The sequence below is a fragment of the Drosophila sulfurigaster genome, chromosome 3, assembly GCF_023558435.1.
Source record: "Drosophila sulfurigaster albostrigata strain 15112-1811.04 chromosome 3, ASM2355843v2, whole genome shotgun sequence".
Taxonomy (NCBI): Eukaryota; Metazoa; Arthropoda; class Insecta; order Diptera; family Drosophilidae; genus Drosophila; species Drosophila sulfurigaster.
In genome coordinates this window covers 11,387,776-11,407,406 of record NC_084883.1, presented here as the reverse complement: position 1 = coordinate 11,407,406, position 19,631 = coordinate 11,387,776, and the positions used below count along the sequence as shown (strand labels likewise).

General features: G+C 41.7%; 3 protein-coding genes across 5 annotated transcripts; 1 reads left to right on the top strand and 2 right to left on the bottom strand.

Annotated features, from left to right (window-relative positions):
• Positions 1-99: 99 nt before the first annotated feature.
• LOC133841503 (5-hydroxytryptamine receptor 1F) lies at positions 100-2,130 on the bottom strand. The gene is made up of 3 exons (XM_062274035.1): positions 1,798-2,130; positions 1,440-1,742; positions 100-1,183 (listed from the first exon to the last, which is right to left on the bottom strand). The coding sequence occupies exons 1-3, from the start codon at positions 2,113-2,115 to the stop codon at positions 272-274; spliced, it is 1,533 nt and encodes a 510-aa protein (XP_062130019.1). The 5' UTR covers positions 2,116-2,130; the 3' UTR covers positions 100-271.
• A 931-nt stretch (positions 2,131-3,061) lies between these two features.
• On the bottom strand, positions 3,062-15,769 carry LOC133842720 (uncharacterized). 3 transcript variants are annotated; one of them, XM_062275928.1, is made up of 8 exons: positions 15,622-15,769; positions 14,219-14,639; positions 5,552-5,637; positions 5,224-5,470; positions 4,446-5,136; positions 4,251-4,384; positions 3,445-3,579; positions 3,062-3,386 (listed from the first exon to the last, which is right to left on the bottom strand). In XM_062275928.1, exons 2-8 carry the CDS (start codon positions 14,464-14,466, stop codon positions 3,209-3,211), a joined length of 1,719 nt encoding a protein of 572 aa, XP_062131912.1. In that variant the 5' UTR covers positions 14,467-14,639; positions 15,622-15,769; the 3' UTR covers positions 3,062-3,208. The 3 variants fall into 3 exon arrangements, with proteins under 3 accessions (XP_062131912.1, XP_062131913.1, XP_062131911.1); XM_062275929.1 differs by having other exon boundaries at positions 14,219-14,566; positions 15,622-15,768; XM_062275927.1 differs by having other exon boundaries at positions 15,463-15,767.
• On the top strand, positions 6,716-10,167 carry LOC133844204 (uncharacterized). The gene is made up of 2 exons (XM_062278102.1): positions 6,716-7,612; positions 8,146-10,167. Exons 1-2 carry the CDS (start codon positions 6,716-6,718, stop codon positions 9,328-9,330), a joined length of 2,082 nt encoding a protein of 693 aa, XP_062134086.1. The 3' UTR covers positions 9,331-10,167.
• Positions 15,770-19,631: the final 3,862 nt, after the last annotated feature.

Below are 19,631 nucleotides of genomic sequence, written 5' to 3'. Positions count from 1 at the left end.
AGTTGTTACTAAAGAGTTAACAATAAGCCAAATTAAACGTAAATGACTCAGAAATAATTATGAATTACGACTTTTAAATGTTCTACAACATATTATTATGCCACATTAACATATAATTAGAATAGCAATTGTTTTCAAAACAAAAATTGAGCCTATCAGTTCGCTTTATTCATCTTTGCTTTCGCTACAGTCAACAACAAGCTGTAGCATTAAATAATTCAACTCATAATTATAGCACAATCAGGGCAAGTATGATGGATGACGAGCTTTATCAGCTGTTCGATTCCATTGACGCATTCGGCATCGTCGCTACCGACTTCTCGTTGTAGATGGTGAAGATCTCGCCTGTTACTCCTGTGAAATGGCTCAGATTGCTGTCGTCATCTTCGTCGTCGCCTTCCTCATCAGTTTTCTCATGGTGATCCTCAACGGGTGATAGCTGAGGTGCAGTCGGTACCTTGCCAGCTTTGGGATAGCAATGCCAAGTGACTTGAACGCCACAGCAGAAGCAACGATGACTTCGCTCGGTTGATTCCTTCGGCATCGCCGGATTCAAGTCCATTTCACCTTGCTTCTCGCGATTGTGGGGGCAGCAACACAAAAAATTGCGAAACTGCTCTTTCATCTTTCCGAGGCAGCGAAGGGTTTGCGAGAGGAAAGTGTAGAAAATGGGATTGAGGGCACTGCTGGTCAGGTTGAGCAAGCCGAAGCTGAAGTAAAGTAGCCATTCAACTGGGGAGGAAAACGCCCCATATAACCGCAGAATGAGAAATATCCAACCAGGGAGACGCAGGCACATGAATGTGGCCATCATTAGGATTACCACATGCACCATGCGTCGATGACGTGCCACACGCGCCGCTGCAGCCGGACTCAGCTGCGGCATCGTAGATGACTTGCTGTTGCTGTTGCTGATGATGTTGCTGTTGCTGGTTGCGATGTCCAAGGAGGCAGCCACACTGAAGGAGGTCATAATGGCATGTGTCGTCTCTGGCTTGCTCAGTAGATAGACAAAGCGTGGCTCCTCCTTCACCTGCTCCGGTTGCTGCTCCTGCTGCTGCTGTTGGAAGTGACGTCGTTGCCACAGGCGACGTGCAATTGTGCCATTGAGAAAGAAGAAGCCCACAATGCAGGGCAGAAAGATGAGACTGAGCAGTATCACATTATAGACTTCAATCACTCCCTGTGCGCAAGTATAAATAGAAATGCAAATTGTTTAGCTGATAAGATATGAAACACATGTCAACGGCATGTTAAGACTAGTACGCAGCTCCAAAAACAACACCCCATTGATAATCGAGATTCGGAACGCATACGTAAACAACCCCCTTTGGAAATTGCTCTCTAAAAATAAAGAATCTAATTATATATACTACGTTTAATTGCGTCTTCTCTTGGGCTTATCTCGAGCTGCGTATTAACCTTTCGATTGAACTCACAGTCATGCCTAGGCAAACGTTTGCCAATTTCAATTCGCTGACCACCAACTCATCCGTGGACTGCAGATAGATGTGCTTAACACCCGAGATGACAAACAGAGGCACGGCACAAACGAACGATGTCAACATAATGCCACCAACGCACAATCCGCAGAAGAGCCAACTCGGATTCCAGATACCCGATGCTGCCCGCCTGATGGCCATATAACGATCCGAGGCAATGGCAACCAGCACCAGGCTGCTGAACATAATGGTAGCAGTGTTCACGAAAGGCACCAGACTGCACATGAAATGTCCCAAAGTCTGAAATAAAAGAGGGTTAAGCAACTTACTTGAGTTGCGACGGAACTCCGCTTACCCAGAGTTCCAGATACGGGGCATTGAAGTGCGCCACGTAGGCAGTGGTGAAGCTCAACGAGTAGAGTAGATCACTGCAGGCCAGTGCCAGGAGACAGGTGCGGAAGAAGGGTCTCAGCTTGCGCCTGCTGTTCACAAAAAGGGTGCCAATATTACCCACGAAGGCGATGGCAAAGAGCATGCCCACCAGGACCATGAAGATGCATCGCTGCTTTCCAGGAAGTTGGCACAAATCCTTAATTAGCACAATCGGATATGCGAATTCGCCAGAATAACGAGGGAGCGAAAACGACAGCCAAAGTGAGGGAGTCAGCGACATTTATCGGACAGCCCTAAAAGTATGCAACGATTTCCGAATATGTTTGCCTAGTTCAACGGGTTTTGTTCAACTAAGCAGTGAATAATATGTTGGGACATCGACTACCGTTCAGCAGTTAGCTCGCAATTATCAACGGATATCGCAGTGTCTTATCAATCGCCATCATTTAACTGTTAGCTACCAAGCTAGATTGCTATCGCTTGTCCTAGCTAACTGATTGCTCAACACGCGATGAGCGATTGACTAATACTTTTTGACTGAAAAGAAAAAAATCCACAAAACAAAACTCAATTCAAACAAGTCGATTTCTTATTATGAATTGGCCTTATCGGTTCTCTGCATAGCACATTTTATTGTCCACATTATTTAGTTAATTATCATATTTTGTAACTTTTAATGAAGTCGCCTCAAAAAATACAGCGCATATATAATGCATACATTTATAGCTTTAATATTATTTTTCTGTATTCGTACAATTAGGCTTAGCTAAATTATATTTAATATCTATGTATGTATGTAAAAAATTACATTAAACTTAACAGCAAAAGCCTAGCGCTAAATAAAGTTATCGTTATCGGTATCGGTATAGCTATCGTTATGTTTATCGGTAACTATTTGTTTAAGTAAAAACCAATGCGAGATTTCAAACAATGAACACACACAAAACACAATCGTAAACAATATACAAAAAACATTTAAAGCTAGACTTAATTTATATGAAAGAATCAAAAAAACTTTGCTCAAAATACTTGGAATTCGTTGGCAAACACAAATACATGCACACATAATCGATTGATCAAAATAACACACACGCAAGCACACACAAACATTCACATAGCTAAGATACGTTTGCCATTTAGATGTAAATATATATAGTCTTTTATGCTTAGCGCAAAAACCCGCATAGTTATATGTAAATATATATATATATAGTATATATAGTATATTATGGTATTTAGATAGATTTTTCGATTTACTTTTTGTTTTCAGTTTATGGTAGTTGAGTGGATTAGGTAGCTTTACAACGACGGATAATTTCTTGCTTTGACAAATGCTTTCTTCGACAGCGTATCGCAGCGTATTGCGCATACGCCTAGTAGTACTCGGGCTGCTCCTGCGACTCCAAGTCCACGCACTGGCTGCCCATGTGCACCGTTAGCGTCTGATAAGGCAACGGCTTGCCCATACTCAGGTTGGCAGTCACATAGATCAAATAGCTATCGCCAGGCGTTAAACCGAATATCGTCTCCATTTCCAGCTTATCGTTTGGACTGTAAAATCGATGAAATGTTATACAGATTCGAATCCATCCAATAGCTATTTTTTTACCTGGGCTGCTTTTCGCGACAGCGTATAAACTTGAAATTCTTGTGCTGCGTTATTCGCAGTGCTCCAAAGTCCATACAATAATTTGTGTATTCCACACCGCTTCGCTGCGGCAGACTAAAGACAATCACGCAATAACTAAACGAGAAAAAGAAAAAACGTACATTTCTTGACTAAACCTTAATAAATGGATAAGTAACTTTAAAAAAAAATTTCTACATGTTATACTGCATAATTTATAAAATTTACTCGCTTTAGAAACCGTTCAACAAAGCTCATGTTTGCATAACCAAATTTAATGGAAAGCTGTAATCAAGCTTTGACTGTAAAAGACCCTTTACTTTTTATTAGGCAACTTAGAATTTTCACAACTTGAATTTATTTTTTATGTGTAATAAATAGTTTTTTACAATCATATTTGTTCATAAATATATTATACTTTAATTTGAATGTAACTAAATGCATCTTTTTAATGTGGACTTCAAGTATTTGTATTATTTGATCATTATGAAGATTTGATACTGACTATAAAATGATTCTTTTAACCGGTTTCCGTTTCCTGATTACAATCTTATATACTGATTACATGTGTTATATTTGCTCGCATTATAGAGTTGACTGCAGGTATACAAAAATGCTAAAATAATCTCAGAATACAAAAATATATATTTTGTCCCTAACGCACATTTCGACAATCTTTTTAAAAAGTGAAGGATTTAACAAAAAGTTATAACAAATTATTTTTATGCACTTTGATATAGGTGCACTTTAAGAAATATAATCTTAACTTTATGCTTGTATTAACTTACCTCAGAGCGCGCTCATCCGGAGAGCTGTTCCAGGCTAATGTTGCGCTGGTGCAGCGAGTGCGCACGTTGAATACGGTTACGTTCTTGGGCAGTTCCGGGAGATCTCGAAATAGACGCTCGCTGCTCAGAGCCAACTATAATTGAGAAAGGGATTGTTCTTTATGTCAAAGGGTCTATTATCTAGTCTTAACTTACGCGCACTTTCTGTGCCCTCAACGCTTCGTCCTCGTTGTTGGGCTCGAATCGCATGAGATATCGTTGACCGGGTTTGATGCCCTCTTGCTTGATATAGGTGGGCGCATAGATGTTGCCCAGATTGGCGACCTCTTTATGGTGATGCAGCAGCTTCACACGTATCTCGCTTCCAGCACAAGGCAACAGCAGATAGCGCATAAAAGGCGGAGGAGGCGTGGTCGTGGGCACCTTAAAGCTGTACACCTGAACGCCATGCAATCCGCCAATTTTAAGCAGAGAGAGATTCTGCTCCCTTAGTGCCGTTGGGTTGGTGCGATTGAAGTGCACCTGAGTGCTGGCCAAGGGTAATGTCATGTTCTGGAGCCGCTGATCCACGCCGAAGATCTGCAGTCGATAGCTGCTGTTGGGCTGAAGTCCGCGAAGTTGTTGCTGCGTCCTTGCTCCGGTGCACACGATGTGCAGGTTGTGCCGTGGATTAAGATGACGAGCTCGCTTCGGTGCTCGCGACCAGACCAAGTCGAACATGTTGCTGGCTCCCGAGCAGGGAGCAGAAGCAGCTCTCGAATTTGTCTGCTGATGTTGTTGAGTGTAGGCATAAATTGCCTCGCAGAAGGTGGCAAAGTCGTTGACTTCCCCGGTGCCAACTTGTTGAACCACCAAGCAATAGTGCATTGCATGGTAATCGAATTTGCTGTGAAGGGAATGAGTTAGGAATTAGAGCGTCAGTTATTAATCTACCAATATATCAGTCAAGACAGAGCTTTAAGATTGCACCCACCTACGCTCCCATTTAACAATCAACTGACGTTTTCGCACCCGATTCTGAGTGCGGATGGCGATGCGATGTGAGTGATTGAGCATCGCCGATGACTGCGGATGCTTGGCCTGTGCCTCCAGCTTCAGAGCGCCGCCTTGTCGTGCCTGCACAAACAAATCGTATTGGCCACGAAGGGCACAGGGGAGGACCAAACGGCCCATGGCGATGCCGGGTCCCTTGGCGGGCGTTGCAAGTCGCAAGACGTTCGCTGTGTGTAGGCAAAGTAAATGAATTGAGTTGGTCAGTTGGTGTTGCATCCTTGAGGGGCGTGACACAAGTCAGAGCGTACCTGTTTGATTGTAGTAAAGCTGACGTGCCACAGGCAACGAGAACAGAATCGTCAGCGGTGTTGAGTTGTTTAACTTCAGCGCGAATCTGCGAAAAAGCGAAACAAGGCAATGAATTGCGGTGGATGTGATTGTAATGTTCTCCACCTGGGGGAGAAATGAACAGAACTGAACTGAACTGAACTCAACTGCAAACTGTTCGCGCTCTTTGTCAAAAATCATGACACTAAATTATCATTCACAATTTGTTTCACTGATGGTGTCCGAGTCCGTTTCAAAGTCAAAGTCCAAGTTCGAGTGCGAGTGCGAGTCCGGGGTGAGTCAGCGCCTTTGGCAGCTGTGGCGCTGCAACAATGTTGCAGGCATGAGTTCAACGGGTTTCTGCTTGCAACAAGAGTTTCCTCTTCTCTCCTCACTTCGTTCTTTTTTCGTTACTTCTCGAGCTTGGCAGACTTGAGAGACGCTCAGTGTTTTGTTTTGTAATTAAATGCGAAATTTACGAGCAATCTTTCTAATGACAAAAGCCAAGACAAATGTGCCACAGTTCACACACGCCCACACACATACACATATGAGACTTATGTGCGTGTGTGTGTGTGTGTTGGTGGCGGAAGAGCGGACAGCGCCATTGCAGCAAAGTGACTCATTGACTTGGCTTATGGCCGGCCATCTCAAGTTTTATGACCGGCTACTTCCGGCCAACGCCAACGCCAACGCCATTTTGCAAGCCAACCCCCTTCCCTCTCCTCCTCTTCAGTAGGATTGCGAATTTGGCTGCACCGCCAAAAGGTTCCCAACTGTTTGATGGAGTGTTTTAATGCATTGCCTTTGTTGTCGGCCATTTTCCGATGGCGCCACAGCGACTGCACAAATATTTGCTTTAATTCAAGCCTCGCATGTTGCAGTTGCGATGACGTTCTTTATTTTATTATTTTTTTTTTGTTGCCTGATGACAGCAGTCAATTACAGAGGGCAAACACAACAGAATCAATGCGCCATAGTCGACTCAACAGAAGCTGGCCATAAATTATTTAGGTGTGTTGCCATTAACCGATGTGCCGCATGCATTGTAGGGCAACAAACGCCAACAAACACACAATAAAGCCAAACACGCCAACAATTGTCTCAGTTGCCCAACCAACGTTCAGCTCGAAGTGTGTATGAAAATGTGGCCCAATTTCGCGCTGTTGCTTCTGATGCTGATGGGCACTGAGGCGATTGTGAATCCATCGAACGAGTCCGCCAATATGGTCATCTACATGCTGCCCGGCAAGGATGTGGGTCCGCATACCTGGCAGGTGGGCGTCGATTGTCTGGACAGCTTTGCCCAAATCTTCTTCTACCGCAATCCGATGGAACGTTTCACTCGCGCCTACAACCTGATGATGACCAACGTGTACAACATGTCGCTGCCGGCAGCTCTCATCCAGAAGGGCTTCAGCAAGCGCATCAATGAGGCCATCAGCAACACATCGATGCCGAAGGAGCGAGAGTTCTATCAACTGCGCGTCATCTCGGATCAGCTGAATTCGAAACCCTCGAAAATCTTTGGCGAAATTCTACTAGCTGACAATTATGTCATCGTCGTGGACAGCGTGGAGCGACTGCAGAAGATGATGAGCAAGTATTTGACTAAGAGTCGGTCCTGGAATCCAGGAGCTCGCTTCCTTGTGCTCTACCACAATCCAGAGCTGCGAGACAAGCCCTGGAAGATTGCCTCGACGATCTTCAACGATCTCATGACCAAGTTCTATGTGCATCGAGTGGCTCTGCTCTATGCCAACTCTTCGACGGACTACAATCTCCTGGTGAACGATTACTACAGCAACATCGACTGTCGCGTGCTCAGTGTGCAGAGCGTGGGTCAATGCCAGAACGGTCAGCTTTATCCCTCTTCACATGCGGTTCATGTGTCCATGTTGGATTACATAAGCGGCTTCAGTCCTCGCAACTGCACCTTTTACGTCTGTTGTTCTATTGCTGCTCCCTTCGTGGAAGAGGATTGCATTGTGGGACTCGAGATGCGGATATTGGGATTCGTGCGCAACCGTCTTGGTTTTGAAGTGAGTAATACGAAACACCACACGGTCTCAGACGTTGCAAATCATTAGGGGGAAAAAATAGAGGGATCTTAAGACAAATGTCTGCTTTGAATTTTTCGGTTATTAAACGGATGCATTAGAAATGCGTTAAACTGCGAGCATCTAGTAACTAAGTTCTCAATCATATCGCGAATTCAGTTTGAGCAGCCAAAATGTATATCTACTATAATTTTTCAACCATTATTTATATTACGAAACAAAAATAAAATTTTGTTTTTAATGTTTTGGGAAAATTTAACTATTCTTCCCAACATCCACATCTATAATATTTTATTAGAAAACGCCGCCTTTTAAGTATAGTTTCCCATTTCAGAATAAATATACTGAAAAGCTATTAAAGAATACCGAAATCTACATTAAGTATAATAGATTTATTAGCATTTTTAGAATATACAACCGTACAAAATATACCAACTTAACGACCAAACCAACTAGGACGCGAAAAATGCAACTGCTATTGAATAAAGTTATTCCCAACAATATCTTCCTTACAGACCAATCAAACGTGCACTCGGGACACTCGAGGTGAGGTCGATGAAGATGGCAACTGGAATGGTTTGCTGGGCAAATTGTCCGAGGGCGAATGCGACTTCATAATGGGAGGCTTCTATCCCGACAACGAGGTTACCGTCGACTTCTGGGGATCCGACTGTTATCTCCAGGACGCACACACTTGGTTCACCAAGCTAGCGGATCATCGCCCCGCCTGGCGAGCCATGATTGGCATCTTTGCCTGGAACACTTGGGTTAGCTTTCTGCTAGTGCTTGTCCTGACCTGGCTGTTCTGGTATGCCTTGGTTCGGATCTTGCCGGAACCAAAGTACTTTCAGCAACTCAGCTTGACAGCCATCAACGCCCTGGCAGTGTCCATTGGCGTGGCAGTGCAGGAGCGTCCCATATGTGAGGCGACGAGATTGTTTTTTCTATCGCTGACCTTGTATGGCATTAATCTGGTGGCCACCTACACCTCGAAGATGATTGAGACATTCCAATACCCTGGCTATCTACATCAGCTGGACGATCTGGAGGAAGTGGTCGCTGCGGGCATTCCCTTTGGCGGCGAGGAAGAGAGTCGCGATTGGTTCGAGAACGACGACGACATGTGGATATTCAAGGGATACAATTCGTCTGTCGACTTTAGGCCACGAACTAAGAACCTCCAAGACGTAGAGGAGGGACTGCGCTGCATTCTGAGCAGCCGCATGTACATTATGCAGAATCGACATGCGGACGACATCTTCGCGTTTCCCCAGAACGTCTTCACCAGTCCCATGCAGATGATCATGAAGGCGGGTTTTCCCTTCATGTTCGAGATAAACATGGTGATCCGCTACATGCGAGATGTGGGCATCATCGCAAAGATCGACTCGGACTTTCGATTCAACAACACGTACCTCAATCGCATTGCCAAGATGCGACCTAACTTCGCAGACAATGCCATTGTACTGACCACGGAGCATGTAAAGGGTCCCTTTGGCATACTAATCTTTGGTATTTGCAGTGCCTTGCTGGCCTTTCTTCTCGAGTTGCTCTACGTCTATCGCGGCTGCAGGCTACGCAGGCGACAGCGACGCAGGCAACTAAGGCGCACCAAGTGGCGTAGGGAACGTTATCAACTCCGGCAGGCAATGGCTCCGGTTGTGCGATTCACGCCCGTCAAGAGACGCAAAGTCCTGTAAGGCAGCCAGACAAACAAAACCAACTAACCAAGTAGTTGAAACCATAAAAATTGACTCAATTCACATAAATTTGCAATTGAGGGAGCGACCATGACAACGACAAAGGGAGAGAGAAGAGATGAAGGCAGAGTGGCAACATCAATGTTGGGGTCGTTGTTGTTGTTGTTGTTGTTGTCGTTGTCGTCTTTGTCGCTGTGGTCTTCCTCGTTTGTTGCTCGAATGTCTGGCCTCATCTGGTTGGTAGTTGTAGTTTTCACGCGAAATACTTAAAATCAGCGACAAAATTCTATTTTTGCAACTATCAAAAGCGACGGCATGAAAACAAGCAGACAGTCAGGCAGTCGGTTGACTGCTTGCTTGCTTGCTTTCTTTGCTTTAGTTTACTTTGCTTTGCCCTCCAGCGCCATTTCCATCTCAGCTTCCATCTTCTTAGCTTGCAGGCTACAATCTCTCTCTCCCTTCTCCCTCTCCTGTCTTTTCACAGTTTGCAGTTCGTATTTTTTGCTCACACAAATTGACAATCTGCATTGAATGAATAGTATTCCTGCGTTTGCTGCACCAAAATACAAAGAACAAGTTTCGAATGGAAAACACAGATAGTACTCTAATGGTGAATAGTGAATGGCCAGGGAACAAGCTAGTTCACATAATATGCTTATAAGCACCATAGTTACCAAATGTATTTGTATAAACTTTGAAATTTGTGGCCCAAATAAAAGAAGCTCCGCGATTAAAACTTTTACACTTCGATAGTTTAAATGTCAACTCAAAGAGATTAGAACACGGTAAGGTGAACAAGCTAAAGTCACAATAAGCTCAACAAAACAATCAAAATAAGTCCCTCAAAAAAACGTAAACTCTTTATATGGTGTTGATGCATATCTATAATATTTGTTTTGCAACTATTCTAAGCTAAGTTTTCCTAGCGAAATTGCTGTGAAAATACGTTCTACAATTAAAATTATAAAACTTAAAATATTAAAACTTAACTTATTTAATAAATATACAAAAAAAATACTAAAATATAATATAATGAAGGCTATTATTAGTATATCGATGTAGTACTACTACATTTCAAATATATTTCAAAGATATTTGTAGAGAAAAAAAAAAATTCCAACAAAGTTTCAAGAACCAACATTTTAAGAACAACAAAATTTTCAAAACTTATCAAATCTTTAATATGGTATACACCAAAAATCGCGACAATAGCTTTAAAAGTGGTATTGATTTTATTTATTTATGGGGGCTATAGTAGGCGTGACAAAAATCGAAAACAAACTTGATCTCCCAACGAAAACAAGTGATTTTAGAATAAATTATAGCTCTATCTCTAATAGTCTCCATCATCTAGCTGTTCATACGGACAGACGGACAGACAGACGGAGATACCTCCCTCTGCCTACCACATACATTTTCTGTAGTCCCTATGAGAAGGTATACAAAATAAATTAAATTAAAAAAAATATATTATATATATATATACCAAATGTTATATTTGGTATATCGATATACTCTTACATTATAGGTATGAGTTATACCTCGGCTAACCAAATTACCTTTTTCTGTTTTTTATATAGTTTTCCTGTTGGCACAAATTTATAATACCTCCGGGTATAAGTACACTACTTTAAAGTACTTTACGTAGTTAAAATATACTTTAAAGTAGGTAAAGTAATTACAATAAAAACTCAACTTATTTGAAAGAGAATAATTCACTAAATTGAATTTTATTAAATACTGCGATGAGATTATTCTCTTACTTCTCTGTAGATGTTTGTAAGAGGTGAATAATTAATTAATTTAGTTTTGTTCTGCGATTCATTCAAATATTTTAGCGCGCAAAACTTTGTTGCAAACATTCACATTCACTAGATTACTCAGAAAGCACTCACAAAATGGGCACAACGTGCACTTAGTGACTGCACTTTAATGCAAATGTGTGTGTAAGTGAGTGTGCGCGAGTGTGTGTGTGTTGATTTGCTTCTGTATTTTGGTGAAACTGTAGACTATTGAACTATGGCGTTTGAGCAGTGTCTGATGAGTGACTAAGCGACACTACGGAGTCTGTCCGTCCGTCCGTCTGTCCGTCCGCCTGTCTTCTCAGTCTGTCTCGCCGTACGTGCGACGCCCAAGTGTCTGTCTGATGCGCATTCTATTCACACTCAGTCCCATGTGGCAGTTGCAGTTGCATGTGCAGATGCAGTGACAAGTCTGTGTGCGAGTCTAAAAATATCGACTACAAGTTTATTTCGAAGCGATGCTAAAAGTCGTCAACGTTTGCCGAAGGTCTGCGCACTTTCTGGCGAAAAATTATGCTGCGCATTTTATGGCCAACAAATTTTAGTGCTCTCTTCTTATTGTTGTTGTTGTTGTTGCTGTTGTTGTTTTTATTATTGCAGCTTTTTTTGATACGCTTACAAATAAATAGTTTCACGCCATAAACCAACAAGCGGAGAGAAGGAACTGCGTTTGTGGGGGAGTCAACCTCCCCTTAGTCTATCTCAGACTCCCCTCTCTCACTATCTCTCTTTCTGTTGAGTGCAATAAAAGTTGTTTACAACATTTCAAGCCTGCGGCGAGCATAAAAATGCAACGGCAGCAGTAGCACCAAAAAAAAAAACAAAAAAAAGAACACAACACAACACCCGAGACTATAACAACAACGCATTAAAAACGATTTTGTAGTTTGTTTTGATTTTCGGGCCATTGGCCAAATGCGTGTATGCTACAGGTGGCAAGTGGCCCAGTCCCAGTTGCAACACACACACACACACACACACACAGATAGCAGCAGCCAATTCCGATTGAAGTTCCAGTTTGCAAGGCAGATATTGCGCCGTCGAATTAAGTCGTAAAATTAATATTTATGATTTGTTTGCGCCAACGAATATAAAGTGTAGGCCGAGTTGTTCCTTGATTGCTTGCAGCACAGGAGCTGTGTCCTGTCTGCCAACTCTTCTCCCTCTCCCTCTCTCTCTCTCTCTCTGTCTGTAGAATCAACTTGAACAGTCGGTTAACAGGCCGTGCAAGTATCGGCAGGCAGATCGCTTAATTCTAGCAAAACTCTTAATGACTGAACGCCTCATAAACTCCGCGTTTGCTCTGCGCTTTTCACACGCTCCACACAACGGCAACTCGAGACATACATCACGTAGCCGGGCAGCTTGGAGGTGCTGCAAACCGTGCAATAGGAGCACTCGCCACTTGCCACTTGCCACTGGTCGTGCGACAATAAAACCAAAAAAAGAGCGACATTCATTTGAATGTATGACATTCTATGCCAAAATGATCAAAGTTATATGAGCACCAACAGCAGCAGCAGCAGCAACAACAGCAACAGCAACAGCAAACGCAAGCGCCATTCCAACAAGAAAAGGTTCGCACGTTCTTTGACGAAATAAAAGACATAAACTTCAAGTTGAAAATAAAAGCAATTTCAAACAGGAAATCCAAGATAAGGCAGATCGAATTTTACATGCACTTACTGAGACTGAGTTCAAGTCTGATATGGTAGTGAATATATAATCTCTTTTTGAAATTCGTTGCTTAATATGCTTCCACATTTGTACTTGATTGATCTTCATATCGTAGCAAACTAACCTCAAACTACTTATAGAGCATCGAAGTTGGGGAAAACGAAATGCCTGCCAGGTTGAAGTCTGATATTGTAGTGAATATATAATCTCTTTTTGAAATTCGTTGCTTAATATGCTTCCACATTTGTACTTGATTGATCTTCATATCGTAGCAAACTAACCTCAAACTACTTATAGAGCATCGAAGTTGGGGAAAACAAAATGCCTGCCAGGTTGAAGTCTGATATGGTAGTCAATATATAATCTCTTTTTAAAATTCGTTGCTTAATATGCTTCCACATTTGTACTTGATTGATCTTCATATCGTAGCAAACTAACCTCAAACTACTTATAGAGCATCGAAGTTGGGGAAAACAAAATGCCTGCCAGGTTGAAGTCTGATATGGTAGTCAATATATAATCTCTTTTTAAAATTCGTTGCTTAATATGCTTCCACATTTATACTTGATTGATCTTCATATCGTAGCAAACTAACCTCAAACTACTTATAGAGAATCGAAGTTGGGGAAAACAAAATGCCTGCCAGGCGCGCGTTAAGCGAAAACGTGACGACTTGTCTTGACCCAGGACCAAACGAGGGCAGGCCAAGCAAAAAAAAAGAGAAAAACACGAAAAAAATAAAATAATAATAAGGGAACAACGAAAAAGTTGCTCATACGCCACGTGCAACGCGGTCGCAGCTGTGAGCCTAACAAAAACAAAAACACACACAAACACTAGCGCAACTTAGACAAATACAAGTTGTGGCATGTGGCAGATGAAGAGGGCGTTCAAGAAGCAAGAAGCAGAAAAGATCTACACACACACACACACACACATAGACGTACACACACATTCGCACTGCTAATATTTATGGCAACTGTAAAAATCTGGCTGACTGGCTGCCTGGCTGGCTTTTGAGTCTGTGTCTATGTCTGTGTGTGTGGTTGTGTGTGTGTGTCTGTGTTTGTATTTGTGGTTGTGTTTGGCCAGCCACACGTCGTGGTTATAAATTATTTTTGTTGGTTTCTTTTCCCATGCTATCTAGTGTGAAGTGGAGTGAGAATGGCGCCCAAGTTGATGTCCTGCCCCAGTGGCATCTTCGTCCTGTTACCTCAGCGTGTGTATTTGTGTGTGTGTGTGTGTGTGTGTGTGTTGGTTATTGTTTGTGGCTCTCTAATTTGATTTGTGTGACAGTCGGCGACGCCAGCGCACTTAGGCGCATTACTCAAATTAGAAGTTGAAGCACTTAGCTCAGCTCAGCTCACGATTTTACAAATTACAACTTAAGCCCTAAGAGTTCTACTCACCGTTTCCTCTGCCTCTGCTCAAGGGCAATGTGGACGGGCACATCCACATACAGATCCTCCACATCGTCAATGCTGTTCACCATTTTCTCGTAGGCCAAACGCTGGGGGCAAACTGCAGAGATCGCGGCATGTGTCTCCTGTGAGGAAGCTGGACTGATGCGATTGCTGATCAATGGTGAATGAGCAATCTCTGCCTGCAACTGCGCACAGCTGAGCAGCAAAAAGATCACCAAAGGTTGCCGTCGCATTGTGATTATTTGATTTGTTTATTTTCGTGGTATTTTGTAGATTATTTCTATTAAGTCTTGCGGCTCTTCTGCGGTCTTGAGGTGTGTATTTAGGTGCGCTCTACGTAATATTAATAATCTAGCATTCATTTATTCGATCGTAAATTTAACCATATGTCTAGTCAATTTCAGAACTGAGAAAGAATAGGTACTATATATATTCGCCATAAATTAATGAAATAATGTGCTAATTAATTTTTCATTTGAATTCATTAGAAATCTTGACTGTCAATTGCATTGTGACCACTAATCGATCAAAACTTCATCCTCAGCTCTCTCGGCTTAACCCACAACAATTGTTTTATTTAGCTGTTAATCTTCCTTAAGCTGATTTAAGTTTTCTGCTTGACCACTTCAGCGTCTAGCTGTCATCATCCCCCGCTGTGACCCCCACTCCAGCCCCTTTATTGCTTTTCTTCTGCCCCGACACGCTCTAACCCCTCGCTCCCTTCTACTGCTGGGCACAATTAAGGCCTGTCGAACCTTTGACACGCATCACTGTTGCTTTCGGGGCTGTGACAACTTCTTTAGCTTTAGCTTTAGCCAGCCGAATATCGCCAAAAAAAGAAATTATTTTTAGCAGCGCACTGCGGCGGCTTTTTAAGAGTTTTTCGGTTTTCCCTCTTTTTTTTTTGGGTTTCTTACTTTTGTATTTCTCTTTATTGGGTTTTTTGTTACTTTTGTTTTGTTTGCTGAGGGGCAGCCAATTAATTTTTGGCCGCACTGAATCGATTCTTGGAACTGTTAGATTTGCTAATTGCGTCCACACGACCCCAACACACGCACACTCACACGCACACGCACACACACATTCACATGGGCAATTAATATTCTGCGAATTTGCGTGCGCTTCGACAATTTGGCAACGCCGCGTCGTCAAAAGGGAGGCTGGTCCTAGGCAGGGGGTTGCCACCTGTTGTTGCCCAGCTAAGCAATTAACGAACGAAGTACGCCTACCACAAACGCGAACACATACACATACACAAACGCATACACACGCGCACTAGCACAAACACTCATTCGCTAGTTAGTCTCTGGTGCTGTGTGTTTTTTTTAAGGCGCGTAACATTTATCGTTGGCCAGTGTGTACCGTTAGCTAGCGGAATCTCACAAAACCTTTTGCTTTTGCTCCCGATTACAAAAACATCGAAATGTTCACACAATCTCGAATACTGTTAGATAGAGGAATCGCGAATCACAGAGGCACGCGCGTATGTCGGAAGCTGAAGCTGCTGCTTCCGTCTGCCTTGACGAGCAAACACAAAATGAGAGTCGTGCGCAAAGCAAAGCAAATGAAATCCCGAGGGCAGCTGTCGTCGACTGCTCTGCTCTGCTCTGCTCAGTGCTCTGCTCTGCTCTGCTTTGGCCAGCAGCAGCAGAGAGTAGGCAGCAGCGACTGCAGCTGTGTTTACGAAGATGCCGCCCCAAAAAAGCACGAAGATATTTGCCGAAGTGCCAACTGCGCTGCCAGCAGCAAGCACACATTTGTTGGTATGTGTTTGTGTTTGCGATTTTGAGCATGTGTGCATTTGTACATATGTATGTATGTATGTTTGTATGTGCGTACATACATATGTATTTAAGTGTTTTTATATATAGCTACTTCTACTTTTTTCTTTGCTTTAATTAATGTGCCTGCCTGCGCCTGCTTCGGGCCTGCTCCATTGATGAGGCGGCCAACTTCGACTCGTCTCCGTCTCAGTCTTCGTCTCCGTTTCGGTCTCCTACTGACTTTCCCATTGTTATAGGATTGTGCTTTATTGTTGCTGTTCTTGCTCTCGTTCTCTGTGGCACCAACAATTTTCAATTTTTGAATTTCATTTTCATTGAAAGCAGAAACACAGAACACAGAAAATACGCCAACAACATGTAAAACATAAAATGCGTTTGTTTTATGTGCGGCACGTGACTTTGAAGGCAAAAATCCGAGCGCCACTGAGCCGCAACAACTCTGCACTCTGCACAACTTGAAATCCGATATTGTGCCTCGAAAGCACACGGAAGATAAACAATTGAATCAGATCCAAATTGAGATACTTTTGCCTTCGCGTCAAGTGCATATGCGTTGATCCGCTGCCTTGTCCACGCCCGTTCCTGCAACTGGCAATGGCAACTGACATCTGCAGTTTAGTCTCCATGCCCTGGCAGATCGTGTCGCAGTCCGTGTTCAAGCCGTTGTTTCGCTTACTTTCCATCTTTCGGGCCATAATTGTTACACAAAACGTAACAGAAGGCTAGAGTTGAGTCTGCTCGACTATGAGATACCCACTATTCATTTCAATGAAGTTCAAAGCAATGGGAATGCGGTATTATTGTTACAATATACTAAAACTAAATACTAAAAACTAATTACATCAAAAATGGTATATTTATACTATAATTCAATACAATGGACCCCTTTTCGGACTACGAAAGAAATACAATACAGTATTAATATGTTAGATTATGGTATCGCTATTCGTATATATTAAAATACAAAAGTATTTAAAAAATATATATATTGTGGATATCCTATACATAATTTGTTATTATTATTAAAAGTTTTATTGGCTTTTATATTTTTATTTATTTATTAAATCTAATATTAAATACTGAATTTAATTTACTGAAAAGAGAGTGCTGGTTGCTGAGGTCTTAGACTTTGGCACTTAATAGTAGGATACTGAAAGTGAAAGTTAATCTAAGGGAGTCTCCAACTTTTGTGAAAATGATGCATTTGCAAGGTCATATATATATTTGTCCTATTCTTAATTAGACATGTTTTTCGTTTCACTGCCTTATAATACATTGTACGGAATATAATCTATTATTATATCCATATTTCAACTATATATCATATATCTAGTATCTAGCAAATACCATACCGTATATACAGTAAAACCTTACTAAGATATTGCTTGAGTTTTAACGATTTATTTAACATTTAATATGTGAGATATTCAAGTGATATTGACAGCATAATACTTTGCTTCTTATACAAAATATAACTACAAATATAGTATTGTAAGTTAACTTTTGCTGATGAGCTCAGTTTTGTTTCCAATTAGTTTCTATATTATATCTATATATTGTAGAATGACAAATCAAACATTGCAATGCATTTCAGCAAATATTTTTATATTCATTGCTTTTGCTATTGTTTTTATAGAATATTGCTGACGTTGCTCACTTTGTCAGACTCCCTGACTGCGCATTTACCTTAGTTCACTCGAGGTTTTCCCGGAATTTTGGCATACGCAGGAAACACACGATTTTGGGGGCCCGTCTACAGTTTGTAGCTCATAGTATCGAATTCTCTGCAAGTTAAGCTTAGACATACAAGAGCAACAAATTAAAATGACCTAATCAGCGGCGCTGGAAATGAGACGCGGATGCGGAATACACCTGATGACAGCGGACACCACATATTCGTAACATATATCGTACCATTTGCAGTTCACTGTGGATACTTGTTGTTGAGGGTAAAGAGGGGGACTGCGGGGCAGCCTTGACGGCGCCGCTTAAGAGCAAAACTTAGTCTTGAAGGATGGGAGCGAAGTCGAGTTGAGGTCGGTTCCTGCCAGGCCAAGCTCATGCATAATGCAAGCTGCTTGCCAGGCTTTGACTTTGGCTTTTGCCTTGCCTCTGGCTTTGATGGTGGCCCAAGCGGCGTTGCATTGCATTTTTTAACAAATTAATTATCGACAAAAAGGTGGAACGAGTCCCAAGACCGACTGAGTGAGTTTATGACCAAATGACTGAGAGTGGAAATAAATGACACGAACTAATACCCGGTAACTTGAGATGTATGCAATCGCTTAATAGATTCAGCAGTTAAGGGAGATAAGAAATATATTTCTATATATGTATGTACATATATCATAGAACTTTAAAAAATATTTGCTGATTTAACTTTGGAACTTTTAGTTTAGAAAATATTTTCTTAATTACTTTTTTCCTCTAAAAAGTGTATTCACAGTTTTTCATTAATTTAATCTCTTTAAGTAGAAACAATTTTAAAAATGGAACAGATAATTAATATATATACATATTATATATGCATTACATTTAAAATTAATATATCATATTTATAAAGTTTTCTTAAATTCTATTTTCTTTTAAAAAATGAGTATTATTTTCTTAAATTTAAATTTAATTTAATCTGTTTTAGTAGAAAAGTCTAAATTAACAAGTTTTCTTTTTGTTCTTTTTTTAAAGACGCTCATTTATAAAATTTCTTTAAATATGTAGTACTATAATAGATGATGCTGTAAAGAATAATTTCTAATACTTTGTATGCTATTTTTCTAACATGTTTATTGAGATTTTTAACTCTGTTCCTTTTAGTGAAAGTAGCTTAACTCAACTTAAATTTAGAATACTTACATTAGAGTAATCAATTTTGTATTAAAATTCATGTTTCCCGGTATCTCAAAGTCGAATTGTTAAAAGTCAGGAATAATCGATGGATAAATGGAATGGCTCTGAGTACAACTCAATATGTAATTGTATGGGAAAATAATGAAATGAATCATTAGTTTAATTCACATTTTGCGAGCTGCTATTTCAATTCATTCCCCGACTTCTGCTGCTGCTGCTGCTGCTGTTGCTGCTCCTTGTTCGCATTCTCTTGTGACTGCATCCACGTTATTGGAACAACATTTTTGCCTCACACTCGCACTTCATCAACGCGAAATGATTGGCACGCCATCGTCAACGTCAGCGACAACGACAGCAAGATGGCCAAGAGAGGCAAAACGGGGCAAAAGGAGAAGGAGCAGGAGCAGGAGCTGAGATGCTGGAATGGTGATTGGTGGCTGCAGCGGCGACAGCCTCCGACATGTGTAAAGGAATCGTTTAAAATAAATGACAGCCGCGCCCCACTCCGCTCCACTCTGCTCCGCTCCGCATTGCATCTCTCAGTGTTCAGCGTTCCCTGCATAATTACCAAGCAGATCCGAAGAGCAGAAAAGCACACACACACGGCAGATCACAATAATCAATACGATGGAAGATGGCAAAAGCATTGCCGCGCACCTCTGTGCCTTGTATACCCTACAAAGTATTTGGCCAGATGAAGTTATTAAAGATCCCAGCCACATATAAGGTATCTCAGCGTGCAGCTCCTTCTCTTGGGTACGTGTGTG

Coding starts and splice junctions, on each gene's coding strand:
- LOC133841503 (XM_062274035.1), bottom strand. CDS start 2,115: ATGTCGCTGACTCCCTCACTTTGGCTGTCGTTTTCGCTCCCTCGTTAT. Junction 1,743..1,797: donor CCCCGTATCTGGAACTCTGG/GTAAGCGGAGTT, acceptor CTTTTATTTCAG/ACTTTGGGACATTTCATGTG. Junction 1,184..1,439: donor ACGTTTGCCTAGGCATGACT/GTGAGTTCAATC, acceptor ACTTGCGCACAG/GGAGTGATTGAAGTCTATAA.
- LOC133844204 (XM_062278102.1), top strand. CDS start 6,716: ATGTGGCCCAATTTCGCGCTGTTGCTTCTGATGCTGATGGGCACTGAG. Junction 7,613..8,145: donor GCAACCGTCTTGGTTTTGAA/GTGAGTAATACG, acceptor TCTTCCTTACAG/ACCAATCAAACGTGCACTCG.
- LOC133842720 (XM_062275928.1), bottom strand. CDS start 14,466: ATGCGACGGCAACCTTTGGTGATCTTTTTGCTGCTCAGCTGTGCGCAG. Junction 5,471..5,551: donor GCTTTACTACAATCAAACAG/GTACGCTCTGAC, acceptor GCCTACACACAG/CGAACGTCTTGCGACTTGCA. Junction 5,137..5,223: donor ATTGTTAAATGGGAGCGTAG/GTGGGTGCAATC, acceptor TTCCCTTCACAG/CAAATTCGATTACCATGCAA.